Below are 22920 nucleotides of genomic sequence, written 5' to 3'. Positions count from 1 at the left end.
GTTATTACGTATCGTCTTTTCGGATGCAGAATAAGAAAAGTATATTGCATAGACGTATCAAACCCATCCCAACACACATTTCTGGGTGTGGAACTGGCAGTGCTGTTTGTTTTGATGTTCTTCGACTTTTACCTTCTGTTAGGTATACATGCTGATCCTACACTGGCGGGTTTCGAGGTTTCTTTTCCAGAACATATGACATCTATAAGTAAGAGATGAAGTTACATACCTTCGTTTTCTTTGCTGAAACCTTTCGACGTTGAAGGTAGTAAAATATACTGGAATTTACAACGTTTCCAGGAAATGTATATACATATCAATGGTCTTTCCATATGATAGAAAAGGGCAACTCTTTGTCGCTAATTGGACCAAAAGTTTATGAAGATCTAAAGCATTTATGTTGTCTAATGTTAAATTTATTGAAGATACAGAACAATTACATTTATTGCAGGGTCATAAAAGAAGTTGTAGTGAAAGGATATGTGGTACGCAAAGGAACCGCCATGATAGGTGGCATTGTAAACTTTTATTTTATACGTTAGCATTTATTTTAAATAGGGGAGGTAGAAAACATTTTAGTATTAAATGTGCAGTGGTATACTAATTCAATCGAGTGCAATACGGAGAACCATACAGTTGTGAAAGTGATAACATCAAACACATTGACAAGCATAAAGCTGCTGATGTGACGTCTAGCAGCCAAGGGCGCCGATTTCCCTGTAACTTTGGGGGGGCATTCATAAAAAATACATATAACAATAAAAATACATATAAAAATATATATTCATAAAAATACATGGGGGCCCACATGAGCTTTGTGGGGCCCCGGGCCCCCTCGGCCCCCAGGATCGGCGCCCTTGCTAGCAGCTACTTTTTCCGGCGCCCAGGACACGTGCCCTTCTTGCCCCGCTCTAGGTACGTCTCTGTTAATATTATTATGAAAGCAAACCCCACAAAGTAAACAAAGTACAAAGTGGCATCTGGCATTCATCTTCATCTGCAGTATTAGGCTCAAATAGCATTGAAATTGAAGCAGTTATGTGTAATTACAAAAAAGGACATTTTCGCGTTTTCCTAAAAATTCGCACGGACCATTTCTAAGGACCGAAACAGAGATGAACAGGTAAAAAAAGGGCGCCTTCTAATCTTAATTATAGTTGCAATACAAAAAAGTGCTGCACAATTCAACACTAACATGAATCTTATTCTCATTGGTAGATTGATCACATCTGGTTCGGGGGTCACTGGTTCCATCCTCGACTACCGGTGGACAGCATCTTGTCCATGGATTTTTCGTTATTTCCCGTTTGTTCGCACATCCTAATTCCTCTAACCCCTTCATTATCCTTCATTTTTATTAATCATCCGTCTCCAGCCGGGGCCGCGCTGGCTCAGTGGTAGAGCGTTCACCTCTGGTGCTTGGGATCCCGGGTTCGATCTCAGCCCCCGCCAAGTGAACTTTGTGGTAGACAAACACCGTGTTCGTGGGTTTTCTCGGGGTCCTTCCGTTTCCTCCCACTTTCTTCATTTCATCATTTCATTCATTACTCATCATCATCGTCTCCTTTAGCCTGACCGGAATAACCACGGGACGTAAAACTCAAAGATTTCATTTCATTTTTCGTCTCCAGCCCGCGTTTAATTGAGGAACATAAAAAGGAAGATCTAATTGATTAAAATTATGTTGATATTTTCTAATGCTGATGACTCCAGCTTGACGCCAAACTTCTAGTGCTATCCTCAAATTTTTGTAACAATATTTCCACGAACGAAATTTTTGCTGCACAATCTTGCACAAATGCTTGAGACTTTACTTTTCAATCTTCATAATTGCTGGTTTTACCTTTACTTACGTTTAGTTGCCAGTTGCTGTTGTACTCACGTAACTTATGAAATAGCCAATAGATGGCATAGGCTGTCCAGTTTCTTTTACTACCTACAGAACTGCCATAATCACTAACAAACTCCTGTCAGTGATTTTTAAAGACAAAACGAATCAGAAGAATAGGGCCACTGGCGTCTCTGGCGGGGAGAAGGACGAGGGGGACGCATACCCTAATATTTTGAAGTACAAAATATTCAATTCTAATTTAATTTTTTTGCTAACGACAGAATAACATATAAATAATAATAATTATATTTATTTGGAATATAATTTTCAGGCTGTGAAATGACTATAACAGAGTTCTTGATATACCTCACGGGGTCCGTGAAGGTAAGTAGAAAGGTAACAAATGAAATCGAAGATAATAAACAGGTGGGTTAGGTAGTACCATTTAAATCACTTTCTTTCATGTCCCCCCAAATTTTACATGCCAGAGACGCCAGTGACTAGAGCTATCGATAGCATAGGTCTCTCTTCACGTAACTGAATAGCTTCAAATATATAGAAATCATTTTAGTTTATTATAAGTGAAAGATACATTATTAGGTCCACAACTTTTCAGTGTTATAAGTACAAATTTATTAATATCATAAAAATACTTTGAATAATTTAAATTTCATAAGTTTGAGTGCTTGTTACCACTATTATATTTAAATTTAAAAAAAATGTACGTGAATTTTAAATACATACAGCTTCTTGGTTACCACAAATATCACGTTTTCTAACTTACATTGCATCTTACTTTAACATGACTGCACTACTATTCTAAAGACATACTCATTAATATTAAAAAAAAAAAAAAAAAACTTTTCCCATGCAGTAAATATATAGCACTCATTTAGTGTTTTGAGTTTTATTTTATCTTAAATATTTTCTGTAATATCATCATCAAGTAGGATCTATGTAATGGAAAGTAATAAATACTTCAATCTTTACAATAGGTGTAACGGTATTTTAATTTCAGACAAGTTTTTATAAACAGATTGAATAATTCTCTAATTTATGACATTTTATTTGTTAGGCAAATGTTCAGACAATAAACTCTATACAAACTGAGATGGATAAAATTGACCTTAGCTCGATCAAGACTTAAGATGAACCAAAGGTTGAGAATTCGGAGTATATGCGAAAGTGTAAAGCACACATATATTACGTGATGCACAATAAAGTGGTAATTTCTAAAATATTGATCACGTAAGTGCACATTATTAAACAAATATGAATTATTGGAAAATTTTAATAATTTAATAGTACGTAGGCATTTGGTATCTTAAATCCAAGTGAACAGAAATTGTAAAGCCTGTGTCTATTGCACGTAAACTAAAGAAAATCTACTAAATTAATTATGCAAATACGATTGTATTGTCCCAAACAAAAGTATATCAACATATAAACTAAAAAAAATTAGAGAAAAAGATTAATTGAATTTCCTAATTTTTTCCTAGATTAAGTTGTTGAAAATGAGGGATATGTTCTAAACAACATTTTTAGCCAAGTATAATATTTGAATAAACTTGCGTTATACTTAAAAAATGTATATATAGTACAACAAAGAACACAAGCCCACTGAAATACTGTGTGATTCACAATGAAGGCCTACAAATATTATGCGAATAAATATAACACAATGACGATGTTGAAACTCCTTGTCACTAGAGAACTGTTTCTGACATATGGCTGTTTATGTCTTCTAGCTTTTGTCCAGGTTTTTCATAAATGTGGTCGGAATGTTCCCTGCAAAATCATAGTAGTTAGTATTAGCACACATATATAAATCACTATTACTCTTTAAACATGACAAGACTTCTTCTAAAGAAACAGCCTACCTGGTTTGGTTTCTACCAATCTACATCATATCTATTTTCATCAGCTAGTGTTGCCAGTATGCAACAACAAATGAATTCCGTGAATTGGGGATGTTAAACTTTCCGACTAGCCAACTTCATTAAGAGTTTTCTAAGGTTTTCTCGGTCCCACCAGGCAAATAGCAATGGTACCTTTCACTACAGAATTCTAGACCGACTTTTTCCTAATATTCCTTACAGTTAATGCTTTCAACGTAAACTGGTCTTACAGGTTCTGTTGCATAAGAGTTTGTTAAATAAATACATTTTCAATACTTTTATTTCTATCTATTAGTTGGCAACGTTGCTTAAGTCTCTTGAATATGCAATAGACAAAAGGATATTATTGCTATATCTTTAACTGGCTTCTATAAATAGATTTAGATGATTCATAAGAGGAGAAAACAAAATATATCTATATCTATATATTTTACTTTTATCTATATCTATATCTATATCTATATCTATATCTATATCTATATCTATATCTATATCTATATCTATATCTATATCTATATCTATATCTATATCTATGTATATCTATATCTATGTATATCTATATCTATCTATACGTAAATACAAGATAAATTATTTATCTTGATAAGCACTTATAACTTTCTTGTACCACACCATGGCCGGTACAGCCGGTACACCATTATCGGGAGAAACAATGTTGCTATTATTATTTGCACTGACCCACGGCTCATACGATTTTGCAAGAAACTTTGAACATATTAGAGTGTGTGAAAGATAGTAACGGGATTAACGAAGCCAAAAAGAAATGCGAGTAGAAACAAAAGCGAGATATGAAGGCCACGATTATCACCTTCTTCGATTATAAGGGAATCGTGTACAAACACAATTCGAAATCGTACAGTACTACAGTCAACATATTGTCAACACATATTGTCACATATACCACATATTGTCAACATTTTCTTTAACAGTTAATTAAAGATCAGGGAATCAGGAAGAGGAGAACTTGGTGAAAAGTGGGAGCTGTATAATGACAACACGAAACCTCATGTGGCTCAGGTACTGATTGAGTATCCAAATGTAACATACATCTCTACAGTACCAGGGCCGGCCCTAGGCAATTTTCCCCCCATGCATTGGCATCATTTGTCACCCCCCTTCCCCAGAAAGAACAAATCTTAAAATACACGATTTTAAGTATGCTACTCCATCATGAACAATGAAGAGGGAGAAAGAGGACTCGCACTCAGAAAGACCTACATCTACAAATACCTAGGTACAATTTCGTTGTCTGTTTAGCAAACAGATCTGCACAGAAAGGATAGTATTCAATATCGGGCTTCAATCTCAATATATCAGTTTGCAATTTCAGTGCAACTAGCTCTTTTATCTTTATTTCTTGATTTTCCTTCTACATCTATTATCTTTTTTTTTTAAAACCTTGTTTCCACCTTTAATGATAAGGAACTTATTTGTGACAAAGACAAGACTAATTTTCACATCAAAACTGTGATAACTAACAAAATGGAACAGATGTTCTCTACTGTTCGAGAATTGAGTTCTTGAATGTTACAACAATCAAGCAATTCACACTGAGATTTGCTTGATCGTTCGTTCGATCATGTCCATGTGACCTTAAATTAATGCGACTTAAACATGATTTATGAATGTAATATTCAAATAGAAAATCGCTTAGTAAATTTAACTACCATCATCATGAAGTCTGTTTCCAACAAGAAATATTTATTTTAAATAATAGGGCCTATAGTTATGACAAATTTTGCCGCTCCTCGGAACTTGCCTCCCGGTGCAAATGCACATGTTCCACATATAGTAGAGCCGGACCTGGCAGTACCACCGTCTTGCATCTCTGAACTCTATTCCTGATTTTTTTTTTTTTGAATACTATACTTAAGAAGAATCTTAAGGGGTGGCTTTTTGACGATGAAATCCAGGGATTTAAGCTTTTAAGTCGAGTCCGAAGTTTCTGCTGAAGAATAGTTTCCTGCATATTTTCCAGGAATAGAAAAGAAGTAAGACAAGTGTATTGTTTTAGCTGTAGACTACTTTTGATTGGAACTAAAGGAATGGATAGCCCTTGTAATAAATTAACAGTAAATAAATAATAATAATAACATTAATAGGTCCAATATTCATTAAACTCTTCTCCTATATTTAAATATACGAGATTAGTGAGAATTAGCCAGGCAGTAAATATTTACTATATGTTTTGTAGTACGGTATTAATGCAATTACAATGAAAGTAACGTGTATGCATCAATAAATATGATTTAACGCGCCATCAAACTGATTTTTTTTTTTTTTAATTTGGAGTGGTTTCGGTGTAGGAAACACGAGAATTCTTTTTAAAACAATAATGCAAATAATATGGGGTCTATGAGATATTTTATGGTGTTTGCATATAGGGTCTATGCAAAGTTGCGTATTGATATTTGCAAAGTTCATTAAAACCAAACAGAACCAATAAAACAAAACGAATGTCAGCGTACTTGCACTTTGCACTAAGTTCACTTCTGTCTAACACAGAAAACGCCAAAGCTCAAAAATGACTATATGGCGTAACTACGCGTGCAACAAGTAAGACACCAACGCTGGCTTACTATGACATCTAGAAGGAAACTCAGAACTTCATTAGTGAAAAGGCATCTTAGCCCATACGCAAACTTGCTTTTCTATGTCCGAACATGAAACTACGTGGTGCAATACAATTTCAAAGTAAACTTTGCATATATGAAAAGCTGCGCGCTAAAGGGTTAATCTTTTTCCAGTTTAGGAGAGATGCAGCAAGCGTATAGTGTAGACAAACATAGCAAACTTAGACTGCTTCACGCCATAAACTGTCAATCAGTGATTAATGTCAAGAGTAGGTGGCTGCAATGCGGAAAAGAAATTCCACAGATAAATAGAAATCAGAAACAGTCACTTGATTATTACTGCCACAGATTTGGTTGTTGGATAAAGTGATCTTATCGTTTAGTAACGTTACATTTACTGACGCAGGAAATGTCCACACGCAGTCCACACAAATCAACACGAAATTAAGGCCTCTAGATTATTATTTTATATCTTTTGCATAACAACATGAATGCTAACCGTTATATTGAGATGCTGCTGATTTATATGTTGCTACTCGTGCTGGTACTGTATCTAAATTCTTGCTTACATGCAGAACAGAGCACTTCATTACCTTGCATGGACATATGAGGCATTCAGAGGATAAAGGATTCATATTCAATTACCATAGTTATGAGGTAAAGAGAAATAAAGTTTGTACACTCCGTTTAAATACATGAAAATGTTAACACTGATTTTTACATTATAAGAATTATTTACAATATCTGGACCCAAATCTTTTGAGCACTGAAAGGAGCTTCAGCTAAGGATCTTAAACGGAAATACCTATGTATGTCAAAATTGGACAAAATTGGACTTCAATCTCTTGAGCACCGCTCTCTCCATATGGCTAATTCGATTGGATGTTTCCAAGGCATTGTCTGGGATAGCTTGAATCTCACGAGTGACCTGAGAGAAAGTTCAGATTTAACGCTCTACAATCTTTTCCTCTGATTATCCTCAGACACAACGTTTATGTACACTTGTGTCCAAAATTATCGTCGCATGCCTATAAATATGTTGTAGGAATATAATTTGATAACGCATTCGCCTGATATTTCTTATAATGTTAGTATGTGTATAATCGGCAAAGACATGTATGTGGCAAATTTCATGTCAAAAGAGCAGTAAATAAGAGCAATAAAACAAAAATAAAATGTTCTTGTCCATTTAGCAACATTTTATTTTACTCATTCTAATTTTCATATTTATAATTCTTTTCCTATGAAATTTACCACTAATATACATTTCCGGATTATACACATAGTTTCAGTATTAAAAGTATCCTGCAAAATCATTATCAAATTATATTCTTACAAGAAGATAGTTGCAGATATGCAACAATAATTTTGAAAATGAGTGTACATTATGTAATTGCTTTCTCACTTACCCTGTCTGATGTTATGGCCTGCAAAGACCCTTAAGTCATTGCTAATTCTTCTAACAAGCTTTAATAAAGAACTTTGAGACATACAATCCCTTACTTCTACTATTCCTACATTTCAGCTCCCTAAGAGAGAGCGTAACCTTCTAACAGGGTGCTAGCTGAAGCGGCTGGTCAGTTACAAAAAACAGGAGAAAGGAAGTGTACAGAACTAAACACCACACTTGAATAAATGGAGGACACAGATTCACGATATTATAACTAACACGATAGAAGAATACCTCCACAAGTCTTAAGAATATATTTTTAGTCACTTAAAGAAGCTGATGGTTGTCATTTACAACAAATTCGAATTTGAAGCATCCGTATTCATATGTAATAATTATTTTTGCATTAGAAATAGAAAAGTCATCTACTTTCAAGTGCCCATTTAGTTCTCACTCATCATGTATATTTTATGATTTAATGACTAATTATCACTTAAACTACTGATTTATTTGTCCTTACTGCTCAACTGATTGATGGTTATAGTGTGTATAAGTGTCTATTTCCTCTTCGTCAGAATCAAAATCATCGATGTTCTCCATTATTTCTGGAGTATTATCTGGATAAGCTAAATTGTTGGCGCCACCAAGAGCTGTAAGCAAAAATAAAATTAATTATTGGACTATTTCTTAAAAGCTTGATTTTGTGTAAATTTTATTAGTAAAGTAGTTAAAATAATACTTTGAATAACTTCACATGAAATGGAATGAAAATGAGAGATAAAATAAAGTATAATCTTTCGTTCTTATTTTCCAAAGAGCAACAACAATAATAATACATAAGTTCATCATGTTTATCAAATGGTGACAGAATTAATTTACTGATGCACATTGAATCGAGTTTTGCCAAAAGGGCATCATTCCAATTTTATGATACATTCGCTTGTTTCTAGTATTTTCAGGGATATTTTCCTAGGGCTGCTGAAACAGGTTTTAAGAATGGGTGTATGAGCATACGTAGCAAAATATTATGATTTTTTGTTAAAGGGGCATTATCTTGTAATTTTCCAAAGGCTGTTCTGTGGACTAATGCCCTGGTATATAATCAAGCTCGGTTCTGCTGTTTCATTCGGAAAACCTCTGACAAAGTGTTTATGGTAACCTAATAAAATTTATCCAAAAAATTGAAAAATGCCAATTAATGAATTATGTTACAATCCATCAGATATGCTACGTATAAAGTGCATCTGTCTTTAATGCAATAACTCGTAAAAAGCTTTTCTGATTTATTGTTACGAATAAATACAAATAGTCGAATCTTTCATTAAAAGTGGTTCTTTAATGACATTCTTCCCAACTTGTGTCTCAAGTTAATAATATATTTATGCGTATTTTATTCACAGATCTTCAAATTTACATTATGATTATGTACATATAAAACTGTCTTAGCTTCTAGCAATAACTCAGAATAGTACTTACTCTGTTGCCATGCTGGTTCGTAGTCGCTGTAGCCAGGAAGTATTTCGTCATTCACTTGGCACAAAAATGGTGGAACGTCCTGTTTCACTGCAGGCCAAGGATCATCAATATCATTCTTACTGGAAGCAATCTTTATAGTGGACGATGATCTCCTGTTCATTCTATAGTTACATGAAAGAAGTTATAGGCAAATCAATATGGCAAAATCGATTCGATAGTAGCTACACATCTGTGATACATATACAATTTCGTTAAATTAAATAACCAAGATATTTTAATATGAACAATTTGTCCTAATAATAATTTGTGATAAAATCTTTAAATATGATTTTTTTCTTGTTTTGTGCATTCAATTATTACTATCCAATTACTAAATACTTTGGTCAATTACATATCTTTGTCCATGTCATTTCATATACGAAATTCTTCACCAGATATTTTCACTTCAATAATAGAATTCATGTATCAATTTATATGTATAGTTTAAGGTACGGCACTTCAGGCCCGTAGCCGCCCTCAAAATGTCGGGCGGAGAGAGAGAATGTGTGGGAGCCCGATTTAACAATATTATAGTTCATTTTGCAAGTCCACCATTAAAATTTTAAGGGGGGCAGTAAAAATTTCGGGGGTACCCTTCTGTGAATACGGGCCTCCAACACTTTGGCCATCTGACACTGAAACATATATTAGCTGTTAGTTAAAAAAGAAAAATAAAATTCAACACATGTAACAACAGTAATGGAAAAAATAACAAAATATCAAGAAAAAATTAACAAATATTTGTATAACAATATTTACAATCCAATTTTGCAAAATGCGGATCTGATACTTCATTCAGAGGTATATATATATATCAGGGGTGCCCACAAAGGGGGATATGACGCAAACTGCGTCATTGAAATATTTTTGGGGGTAAATAACTATATGAATATGTTTGAGGGGGTGTAAAATTTATCGAAAAGTTTTTTTTTCATGGAAGAACATCTACGGATAGACAATTGGGTGGGGTGCGTCATGGACATAAGGGGGGTCGGCACCACTGTATATATATATATATATATATATATATATATATATATATATATATATATATATATATATATATATACAGTGGCGGATCCAGGATATTATCTAGGGAGGGGCTAAACCATAGTTTGCAGCTTTATCCAGTGTAAAGTAGGATTGAAGCTCATTTTATCCAGTTTATTCCTGAGCGTCAAGGGGGGAGCTATAGTCCCTATAGTCCTCTTTGAATCCGCGCCTATATATACAGATATATATACAGATGGTGATCAGAAAAATTGAAACACCTGTAGTTGGCAACACGTCAGATGTATGGGTTGGCAGTGGTGTCGTGGCGCCCGCAGCACCGGACCGCTGGTGGTGGTGTGTTAGGTCGGTCTCCATACTACGTCAGGCGCAGTGGAACAGCAGTGTCCAATGGCTGCAGCAGACGGAGGTAGTGTAAAATGGGAGACCTCTCAGATTTTCAAAGAGGGCAAATTGTTGGTGCGCGGTTAGTGGTGTGAGTGTGACGGCAGTGGCTACTGTGTTAGGTGTGTCGGGTGGGACAGTGTTGAAGGTGATGACGGCCTACACAACACACGGGAAAACCACATCGGGGAAGCGGAACAGTGGGCGGAAGAAAATCATGAGTGACAGGTCACGCCGGGTATTAAAGCGCATTGTCACGCAGAACCGTCGTGCCACTGCGGAGCAAGTGACGGAGGAACTCAATCAGCACCTCCCCCACCCTGTTTCGACAATCATAATCCGCCGCGAATTACATGACATGAACTTACGGGATCGTGTTGCACGGGCCAAACCGTTCATCAGGGACCATAACGCTTTCGCACGCCGCAAATGGTGCCGCGACCATGCAACTTGGACCGTTGAGGACTGGAAACGTGTGACATGGTCGGATGAGTCATCCTTCACCCTATTCCCAACCACGGGCCGTGTTAATGTGTGGAGAACGCCCAAAGAAGCTTATGATCTGCAGTGTCTCCGCCCAACTGTGAAACATGGCGGAGGCTCGGTGATGCTGTGGGCCACCATATCATGTTTTTCATTGGGTCCTGTGGTCACACTTAGCGGACGAATCACTGCCAACGATTATGTCGCAATTTTAGGAGACCACTTGCATCCTATGGTCCGGATGTTGTTCCCGGACAATGACGCCATCTTCCAGGATGATAATGCACCCATTCACACAGCTGGCGTTGTTGCAGCGTGGTTTGAGGAACATTGGGATGAAGTTCAACACCTCCCCTGGCCCGCCCAATCCCCAGATCTCAACATAATTGAACATCTGTGGTCCGTCTTGGAAACACGACTCCGGCGACGATTTCCACCTCCATCCTCTCTCACAGAACTGGCCAATGCCCTGCACGAGGAATTGTGTAAAATTCCACTTGCTACCATTCACGACCTCTATGCCTCCATCCCACGTCCATCAAGGCTGTTCTGAAGGCGAAAGGTGGCCCGACACCATATTAATCTGGTAAGTTGCAATTTCGTTCAGGTGCTTCCATTTTTCTGATCACCATCTGTATATATATATATATATATATATATATATATATATATATATATATATATATATATATATATATATAAAGGAAGATGGAAGTCTGTTGAAATCAGTAGGAAGTCTGTACATGAGCGATCTTAGGTTTATTGCAATCCTAAGTTTCGGAGCATGTAATAGATTCGTATTCCGTGTTATAAGAATGGGTACTTTGAAGCTAAATGTGGGATATAGAGAATGGCCGTTTAATTTTTCATTTGCTATTTTGTGTAGAAAAGAAACATCAGCTTTCTTGCAATGAGTAATGTATAATGCTCTAAATTGAGTGTTCTTATGATTGTTACAGCATACTTGGAAGTTCTCTACGAATATACATTTTTTTCATTTCTTTTTTGATTTTTCAGTATTCAACTTCTTGCTTCTTAATTTTGTTCTGGCTACACTTTTCAGTCGAATATCCCTTTGGACCAGCACAACGGGACGGGACAAAATGTCGGACCCTGAAAGGGTCTTCCTGTTCTCTAAACTATTCCGATACCTGTCTGGAATCATAACATAGTCTATCTGATATATTTGGCAGTCTATTGAGGATTTTCTTGTACATCTTCTTCTCTTGTGCTGATTGAACCAAGTGTTCCCAATTATTAGTGAATTATGTCTATAGAAATTAACCTGTTCCTCACCTCTTACTTTTTTTCGCCTAAATAATATTTGCTTACGACACTACCTTCATATTTTTCTCCCACAACTACGTTAAAATCTCCCATTACAATTACGCACGCACTCCTCCTCTCAATGTCAATAATTTCTTATATTTTTTTTTTCATAAATTTCCTCTACAGTTATCATAAGGTAAAGTAAATTTGATAATTTTATATTTGATAAGTTTTTCGCAGATAATTGATAAGGGGACACTATCGTTATTGGCTGTATGAAGAGACATTGTTTTCTGTGTTACCAGATGTTTTTGGTACTACTTATATACGCTTTACAACAGGAACAGTGCATTAAGCTTCTAAATGCTACGATCGGATTAACAAGGCACGGACAATCGGAAATGTCAATTGTTTGCACATACGCCTTGATTTCCATATACTATTCGTGCAAGTGCTCATTGTTTTTTTCAAGTACCATTTGTACAAGTATTTGTTATTTCGAAAATTCTATTGTTTCGTGGTACTGCAAATAATTTTTGCGTTTCAAGAGTTAAACGAAAAATATAATACATTTTATGTAAAAAAAAAAAAAAAAAAAAAAGGAGTCAGAAAAGATCTAATTATTTTTAAATAAATAATGTTCTCTCTTGTTTACACAGTAACTATAATTATATGTAGGTGTTTAATTATTATTTGCACATGCAAGAACATACTGTATAACGATACTATATTTTGCCCAAACAGTTCGATTATTGCCACTTAAGTAATTACTAATATTTATTATTCACTATGTAAATATAACTCATTAATTGATTTAACTTAAATTACAAATCTATTGTATATAGTTGAAGTTTACATGACAGCAAAACTTATTTGCGTCCTCTTATTATCTCCTTCAGTATAGTTATATCATCACTATGATACATAAACAAGTAGCTAGATATTATACTTCGTTGCCATAACAACCGGTAAATCAACATATATGCTTAGAATAAACAATAGATAAATCAATATTGATCGGAATATTTTAGCTACTTTTTATATTCTTCTTCTTCCTAGCTTATGCGATATTCAAAAGTATTTTCGCCCTGAAGACGGATATACACGAACATTAGATGGACTTTATCTTTGCAACTATGAAATATTTTAATCCTCGGATACCCAAGGGGGTACAAGCGTACCCTATGCGTATATTTTGCTGTGTATTTTATGTCACAAACATCCGAAATTGACTAACTTTCTTTACATTGTGGGCTGGACTCTAAGGAAACTTATTTCCTCAATGACAATTATGTTGTAAGGTGATCTGCTTAGGCATGTGGCTAAAACTACACTGGGGTACGTTTGTATTTTTCTTGTGTATCTCTGTTACCATGTTTGTTTCAAGCATTTTATTGTTGTATTTTATTATTGTAAAAAGCAAAGTAGAGAACAGATAGTATTAGAGCCTATGCAATATATCGTTGCAATGTTGCATTCATATTGCAATATTGCAACCTTTCCTACCACAAAACATTGCGAAATTAAAATAATTCTAAACAAATTTCCGTTTCGCTAACCTAACCTACATAAACTTAACCCACATACATCCAACAAAACCAACATACTCTAACAAAGTACAACCCAACTGAAGAGCGCTGATTACGCTAGTTCGATTCCATGGCTAACATTAAGGAAACGAAGGAAAAGAAAAGAAAAAAAACATTGGGTCGCCGTAATTCCTTCTTACACTATAATTTAGAGACCAGTAAACACAACGCTACTTACTCCAGATTCTTGTACACTACTTGCGTTGTCAATGCTAAGGAAAAGACGAGGAAAAGAAAGAAAAAAAATCATTTAAGATAACACCATATATCTTGCATCTCTGTTTATTTAACTTTCCTTGTAATAAACGTATAACAAAGACTCTCATTAACATTTATGATCGTGGATAGCTAGGTTCAGGAAAAAAAAAGCTTTGTATTCCGTTTAAGTTTCTTAAACGCTTTAACGCCAACACAACTCAAAGGTGAATAACAATATAAATTAAGCCACACTGTACTAACAGTAAGAAAGTTGTTTACATTTCTAGACAATAGCACAAAGTCCTTGGTAGGCTACTTCACCAAAGGAAGTTTACCAATTACATTACCACTCGTAACCATCTCCTTGCAGAGAGAGAGACCTACGGCTGCGTCGATTAACCTTCCCCCTTTTAGTACATAACTTCTCCACTTCACCCGCATCCAACTGCTAAGAGGGCATTTCCCTCGACATTTACTATTAGCAGCGGCGGTAATAACATTAAACTCTGTAGCACATTATGGGGAACACAAAACCAGCCAATGAAATTCGACTCGACTTCTGACACTCCCGCATTGAAGTACGAGTGGTATCGTACACCCACCGTCTTAACGTGCCTCACTGATCTAGTGAGCAACATCACAATCAAACGTAACAGGACAACTCGAGAATGCAAACTTGGGGTGCGGCGACTTAATGCTTAGATGTAAATTATATAGATATACTTATGTATAGAGTTATTGATAAACAATACAGAATGCCCGCTGCTGGACAGACGTAAACTAGCCATCGCTAATCAATCCTTAATTTATCAAATGGAATACCTGAGAGAATAGACAATACGGAATACCTGTTGCTAACATACATGTGCTAGATGGCAGCGAGTAATATATTATACATCTAGACAACTCTAAGAGATGATTTTATTCGGAGCAAGAGAGAGACGGCTTTGATATCAGACTACCCCGCTGGCGTATGATTCAACTTACTGGATAGAGACTCACTCTCGTTTACTCGGACATGTTACGGACAAAACTCATTTCGGACAATATTATGGACATTATAAACTGACTCGGATAATATATATATATATATATGTATACACCAAGAAAACTGAGAATTATTGAACGTATATTATTGTTTGTTCATAAGTAATCTGCAGTAAGATAATGAACACACGAAGACATTAATATGACGTTAGACGTTATATTTAAGACAATTTGGACAACTATAAACGGTGGACAATTTCTTCTGCAACTTCCCGGATGATACCAGTTTCTTCACAAGACGGAATAAAAAGAAATAGACATATTTACCTAGTAGACAGTTACCAAAGCTCACCCGACCGTGGTTTCACTTTACGAATAGGGACACTGAGGAAACACTGTGAAACAGCACTCCAGGGTGGCGACCGGTCCTGACGACTCCTCCAACATCTCACCATGTGGACAGCCATAACCTCGGCGTGGATTGATCACACCCCCTCCTTGGTTAACAGCGAAGCATACGTTCCACTGCTATCTCCACCAGGTAGACAAACAATCACTGCAAAGCTGCTGCAATGTTCATCCTCACAACAGCGACCACAGTTAGACACATTAAATTCCGGAGAGGCAGGCTGAGCTGACAACAAGTAATATAGGACGAAGTCCCTTGCCAAGAAAACGCAGTAAGGGTGGACGGAAATTTACAACGTCAAGAGAAGGAAGCCATACATCAATCGAGTTCAGTCTCGGAGACAGCACCAAAAAGGGATTTCTGAACTTCAGCTTTCATCACATTAATAGTTAGGAAATATCTAACCAATCCCAGCCATATTCCAAACGCACAGGTCGAATATTTGAGTAAGTTCTCTTGTGATTCTTGTTTATACCCGCTAGGCTAGCATACCGTTCGACTAAACAGCTTCTTTAAATATTTATATTAATGAACGGCCACTCACTGCATAATTCACTGTAAATTAATATCCGAAAATATGGACAATCGTGTTTTTCCACCTCACCACGGCCATGTTCGCAGTTCGTAGTACAAAGAAAAGGTGAACTTGAGGGGGCTCTCCGCAGCCCTCTCACTTCCGGATCGGTCATTCCATACTACGCATCAGAGCGTAGAATGGAAATAACAGATTTTATAATAAAACAAATATAACTAAAGGAGAATAAAAATTATATAAACGGGCATTTATATATGCAGATTCATAATAATCCTTCCGTTTTACATGAAACGCAAAAATTTAAATTTATTTCAAACGATCTGAGCTACTCTCAAAGCCGCTCAACGCAAACCATAGACGTACAAAGAGAAATAGCATACTACATCTACACGCACTAGTCCAATTGTCGACCATCTTGAATCCTTCATGAGAGTCGAGAATTGAGAAAATAAAAAGAAATAATATTAGCTGAGAGCTGATTGAACATTTCCGCAAATATTCTCTTTGAGAAAATGTAACGCTCAAAGAGGAACGTTACACAACATAAACTAACATACAAATATTATCGATACCACAAATAAGGATATTCCTAATTGCAAAAATTCGTATTGGGGTACACCTGTACCCCTGTTGGGAATCCGAAGTTAAACAATATAATAAATATCCGAGAGTTAAATTGCAGATTTCAGTGTTCTTGATTTTTTTTTCTGCTTAAAAAGATGTAGAAGTGAGGATCAATCACATGTTGGCATTTACATGTGACAAACATGCATATAACATTCTTCTATTGAATCGACTTAGCTAATACTGTTAAAATTAGAATATTTGTACAACTTTTCGGATAAGGAATTCGAATATTATTCAAATGTCGAATACTTATTCTAAGAATTGTTCAAATGTTGAAAATGAATAATATTTGGCTATCCGTATACTGGCAGATTTTATTGATTTTATTGATTTATTGATTTTAGAAAGGCGTACGACTTGGTTAGGAGAGAAACATTATACAACGTTCTTACAGAACTTGGAATACCGAGAAAGCTAATTAGATTAATTAAGAAATGTTTAAATGAATCCCAAAGTAAAGTCCGGGTAGGAAAATTTTTGTCCACGAGCTTTCACGTCGAAAATGACCTGAAACAAGGAGATGCGTTGTCGCCATTATTATTTAACTTCGTTCTAGAATACGCCATAAGGAAAATCAAAGATAGCAAGCAGGGCCTAGAGTTGAACGGTATTCACCAGGTTATGGCATATGCCGATGATGTAAATTTAATAGGGGATGATAGAAGAACAATAGAAAGAAATGCAGAGATCTTATTAAACGCTTGCAGGGACATGGGTTTAGAAGTAAATGCAGAGAAAACTAAATTCATGGAAGTGCGTCGGGACAGGAATACAGCAAATTATGGATGCGTTAAAATATTAAATAATACTTTTGATAAAGTGGATAGTTTCAAATATCTAGGATCAATATTAACAGAGGAAAATCATATGCACTAAGAAATTAAATGTCGACTAAAAGCAGGGAATTCGTGTTACTATTCGGTTCAAAATCTCTTGTCGTCGCGAATTCTATCGAGGAATTTGAAACTTAAAATATACAAAACGATAATTATGTCTGTTGTTCTGTATGGCTGCGAAACATGGTCACTTACTCTGAGGGAAGAACATAGACTGAAAGTATTTGAGAACAAGATCCTGAGACGAATATTCGGACCCAAGAGGAGCGGGAATGGGGAATGGCGGAAACTTCATAACGAGGAACTACATAATTTATATGGTTTACCCAACATTGTTAGGGTCGTTAAGTCTAGGAGGCTTAGGTGGGCGGGTCATGTAGCTAAAATGGAAGAAAGTAGAAACGCTTTCAAAGTCTTGACTGGAAGACCAATCGGAAAACGACCGTTAGGAAGATCTCGGCGCAGATGGGAGGACAATATTAAGATGGATCTCGCAGAGATTGGAATACTAAGTAGAAACTGGATGCAGTTAGCTAAGAATAGAAGTCAGTGGAGAGCTTTTGTGAACGCGGCATTGAACCTCCGGGTTTCATAGGCCATAGAGTTAGTTAGTTAGAATACTGGCAGAGAATTATTCTAGTATCTATTATTCGATTAATTTTATCAGTACTAAACTTAACCAACCTTTATTTTTGTTTTTCAAATTGCCTTTACCAGCATAGAGTGTAGAAGAGAATGAAGGACATTTAGGTCGTTTAACAACAGTAATTCACAGCTTGTATTCTGCTAGAAATGACTATTTATTTGCACACTCTATAGGTCCTATATGAGAAAAATACACTGTTAACTACCAGATTGTCTTTATTATTGTTTATGATCACCTAACGGCCACATACATACTCCTAACAATGACATGGATATTACCAGCAGTACACACACATATTATTTGTAAAGATAAGCAGTTCTATCTATGATAAGTTTGCTTACTTTTCTACCTCTATATACAGAACCAATGGTAATGTTTGTTTATGCCAATAATAGTGTTTCCTATCTAGCTGCACTTCATAAATGCATATGTAACTACTAAATAAAATACATCAGAGGTTTATTGCAAAACGATTATAGAGAAATATATATTTATACTAGTTGTAAGTGCCCGTCGCTCTCGGGTCTTGATTCACAACGTTAACTAAAAGAGAAGAAAAGTCCTTACTCGATTCTCTGGTATTTATCCTCTGCTGTTATATAAGCTCACACAACCGTGAGGTAATAGGGGTTGCATATACGCACGACATTATCAGAAACTGTAAGGAACGTGTATATATTTTCGCATATTTTCAGCCCCCGACCCAAACCTGACCCCCCGAGCCGAAAATCGAAAAAAAAAAAAATAGATCTGATCAAGCTCTATATGAATACAAAATTTGTTGGTTCTAGGTCACTTCTTTCAATGCAAAAAGCTGGTTACAGACAGACACACATTATTTTATTATATTAGTAGGGCTTATAGATTAATTTATATTTAAGCTCATTTAGATAGTTACTGTATGGTATCTTTAACTAGATAGTTATCACCCAACACACGGAAATTGAAACGTTTTAAATAATCCAGCATAATTTTAGGACAGTTTAAAGAAATGTGACAAATATGTTCCTTAGTTGTGAATGGATTAAACTCCAATTCCAGCTCACAATAGAAAATCACGATAGAAATAAATCACCGTATTTATGAGGAGCATTGTATATGTCAGGCAAAAAGTGATAAATTCACAAAACTAAGATTTGATGAGAAAGTGAGTGAACTTAGAAATAATTATGTAGTTTTCAAGCCTTCCAAATATTATCTTTACCTGATCTTGACTTGGCAAAATTTAAAAAATCGATCGATCGAACATTTTCATATGCTAAAATGTATTTCTGTTTTATTGGTAGGTGGAACACAACATCATGAGATAAGATGTACTTACTTGTCATAAGGTTTGTCTATTCGTAAGCGCCAGACAATTATCAATACAAGCAGGATAAATGCCAGAGTGCCAAAGGCTCCACCCAACCACCACTTGAATTCATCTTCAGGGTAAACATACATCTATAAACAGAATAAAGAAGATACCAATATTCTGTAGACATTTTCTTTTCATTATGGCCAAATTTGAATCATTGTAATATGCTTTAAAGTAAACAATAACCAATACATTTGAAATAATGAAGTTTGTAGGAAGATTAAATACCAATTTTTATAGTTTTTAACAATTAGTAAATATTACATATTAGTTCACGCTACATAATATCTTCTTTCATACCTAATTCTGTAAGACAATTGAACAAATACATAGTCCTAGTATGTTTTCTCTGAACTATATTACTTCACTTAGTTTAGTTTTAGACTTAGATTTAAAAGCTTTAGTAAAAATAAGATATTCTTAAATTGTAAAAGCAAATGTAATATTCTAAAGTAATCGTGTCTAATTAATAATAGCTGTTATTATGTTAGCATTCAGACTCATGATTTGAACTTCCTGCAACAGCAACGAAGCATCCCTACAGAATATAATTATTGTAGTAAAATAACTTTTAAGCACAAATACGTAAATTATGTTGAGGAGAAGTAATTATAACTTTGGAGAGACCGATTTCTTCTTTCGTCTTGAAGTTTAACGTCGATTTACAACTTAATGCGGATGCGGAATTCATATTACGTAAGCTTCTACTGGGAATCGAAGCCGAGAAAATGGTAATGTTTACAATTTATCGAGTAATGCGATTTAAATATTAAATAGACAATTTATTATGGTGATTATTATTGACCGTTATTTTATTGTTATTTAGAATAGGGAAGGAAATGACAGAGGAGAGTGTAATTGGAAAGGGATCTCGATAAGGATCAGTGGCGGATCCAAGGGTGGCGATCGCCCCCCCCCCGCAGAAGAGGAAACTTTCTTATTTTATATATATAAATAAAACCCATCCTAGAGTTTGGACATCTTAAAAGTAGCTCTAAGTAGCAGTATTCCAACCCACCGCCCCCCCCCCCAGGAGTCCGTCCTGGATCCGTCTCTGATAGGGATGTTGTCTCTCCCAACAATACAATACAATACAATACAATGCCAACAATACAATCTATCTATCTATCTAGAAGAGATAGTGACAAAGATGGTAGAATGATTAGGTGTATTTGGTTTGCAGATGATATGGTGCTTGTTGCAGAATCTGAAAAGAAAATCAATAAGATGTTAGAAAACTTGGGTAAGGGTTGAGAAGAATATGGGATGAAAATTAATGTTACAAAGACAAAAGCTATGGTGATTGGAGCGAAGGAGTCGGTGTCAAATATAGAAGAAGGAGGTAAGAAAAGTGACTAGTTTTCGATAGTGATGATATGAAGTGCAAACATGAAATAAAAACAAAGATGGGAATGACCAAAGAAGCCTTTAGGAGGAAGAAAATACTATTTTGTAAGACCCTGGATAAAGAGTTAAGGATAATGCTCATAAAATGCTTCGTGTGGAGAATTGTACTGTATGGACATTACGCAAAATGATGAAAAACTAGTGGAAGTTTTCGAAATATGGGTGTGGAGAAGAATGGAAAGAATTAGATGGGGTGGAGTGGAAAATGAAAAAGAAAAGTCGTACATGGAAACGAAGAGGTTAGCGGAAGACCGTGGAGCATGGAAGGTTCTCAGTTACGGCAAGGAACCTGCCAATAATTAGGATTATTTTATTAATAATAATCTTTATTTGAATTTCAACTGCATCTCTTGTGTTACGGCTTCATTTTAAAGTAGCAACAATGTTATAACAGCAACATTTTGTAAACTTACTGAAAAATCTCACCATATGAGAGGTGTCTACTGTTACACCGTTGGAGTACCGTGTATAACGACGGTTTCTAAGTCAAAAGTTGAGCTAAGAAATGGAGACTCTAGCTTGAAATGCGACAGAAAAGTGCATAACATGTAACGTGTGTTAAGATGTCTAAATAAAATTTAGAATACCTAACCCGTTGTTTTCCGGCAGGGCGTAACTACATAGCACCTCTCCCTATTTAATCCCTTTTAAAAAGGCCGTTTTCTTATCAAGTAATAATGAGTTTGAAAACTGATCGATACTGCACAAACATCTTATACATGTATATCCTAAAAATAACTTCAAGAAAGCAAATACTTGAAAAGGAATTATTATACTTTCAATCTTACTATTTGATTATTACTTGGGAGTTTCGAATGAGGAAAATGATAGTGTTTCCACAATGCTTTCGAAATCTATATAATATAATCAGAAATATTTCCAAAAACATACATATACTCAATTCACAAACAAACTATAGAATATTATTCTCAATACTGTACAAAATACTTGAATATCAATATTGAATAGTAAATACAAAAGCGAGCTTACTAAAGAACAGGTGACTTGCAACATACCACATTCAACTTGTTATGACAGATTTCGAAATATTCTTTACTCAATAACTAAAAGATCAGAATACAATCGTATTTCACTCAACTTTATAATATTATTCATATATAACACACAATAACGATTACAATAACTTTTACACAGTATACAATTTGTTCACTTACTAGGGAAGTACATGAAGTGGTACGCGGGGATCTGCATGTGTTATATATCGTTAGAAAGGTCACACCGAGTATACTTCACATGTGAAATATCTCGCTTGAATGGGGACTGTAGGGAGCGTGGCGGCCATTTAAAGATCAGAACAAGGCTCGCTCCGAAACACCAAAAAACGTGGATAAAATAAGAAGCTATGAAGTAATTGTTTTGAGACGTGGTATATATAAGTTTGAAAGGTAGCTAAATACGAATCTGACACCAAATGTTTACAAATCAAAATGGCGGATCCAACATGGCAAACACAAATTACAAAGAAACATGCTATGAGTCTAAAGTCAGGTATATGGAGATATTCGACGTCGCTGTGTATGAATCGGATGCTAAAAGTGTAAAATTCAAAATGGCGGACAAAACGTAAAATACTGCTATGGAACTGAAAGCAGGTAGATAGAGGTTTTCGTGGTCGCTTAATACGAATTCAATGTTAACGTACAAAATGCAATATGACGGATCGAATGTGGCGGACGCAAAATGCAAAAAAGATATGTACAGAACGGGTATATATCATTCTTACACATGTAGTAGAAAAATACCTACAGTGCATAAGGGGGCAAGTAGATGATGTTTTACAATAAACAGGGAACGTGTTTTGCTATGCAATCATGCCAACATTGAGGCACAGAATGCAGGGCAGGTTTTGTAGTGCACATGAAAGTTTTATGATATGAACAGATTGCAATCATAGGCAATAATTATTTTACTACCAACTCCTTCCCCCGTCGCCGGA

The 22920-nt window shown here is 35.5% G+C and overlaps 1 protein-coding gene across 2 annotated transcripts in view; it reads right to left on the bottom strand.

Annotated features, from left to right (window-relative positions):
• Positions 1–2405: 2405 nt before the first annotated feature.
• The window catches only part of LOC145673477 (uncharacterized), a 493254-nt gene continuing 472739 nt past the window's right edge, over positions 2406–22920 (bottom strand). For both annotated transcript variants that reach the window (XM_081743210.1, XM_081743209.1), the window contains exons 9-12: positions 19521–19642; positions 9187–9347; positions 8231–8360; positions 2406–3619 (exon numbers count right to left, since the gene is read on the bottom strand). In XM_081743210.1, the coding sequence (XP_081599336.1) occupies positions 3538–3619; positions 8231–8360; positions 9187–9347; positions 19521–19642 (495 nt within the window). In that variant the 3' untranslated portion in view covers positions 2406–3537. The remainder of the gene's footprint in view (positions 3620–8230; positions 8361–9186; positions 9348–19520; positions 19643–22920) is intronic.

The sequence above is a fragment of the Thermobia domestica genome, chromosome 16, assembly GCF_964235325.1.
Source record: "Thermobia domestica chromosome 16, izTheDome1.hap1.1, whole genome shotgun sequence".
In the NCBI taxonomy this organism is placed as follows: Eukaryota; Metazoa; Arthropoda; class Insecta; order Zygentoma; family Lepismatidae; genus Thermobia; species Thermobia domestica.
This window is presented reverse-complemented; position numbering and strand designations above follow the sequence as displayed.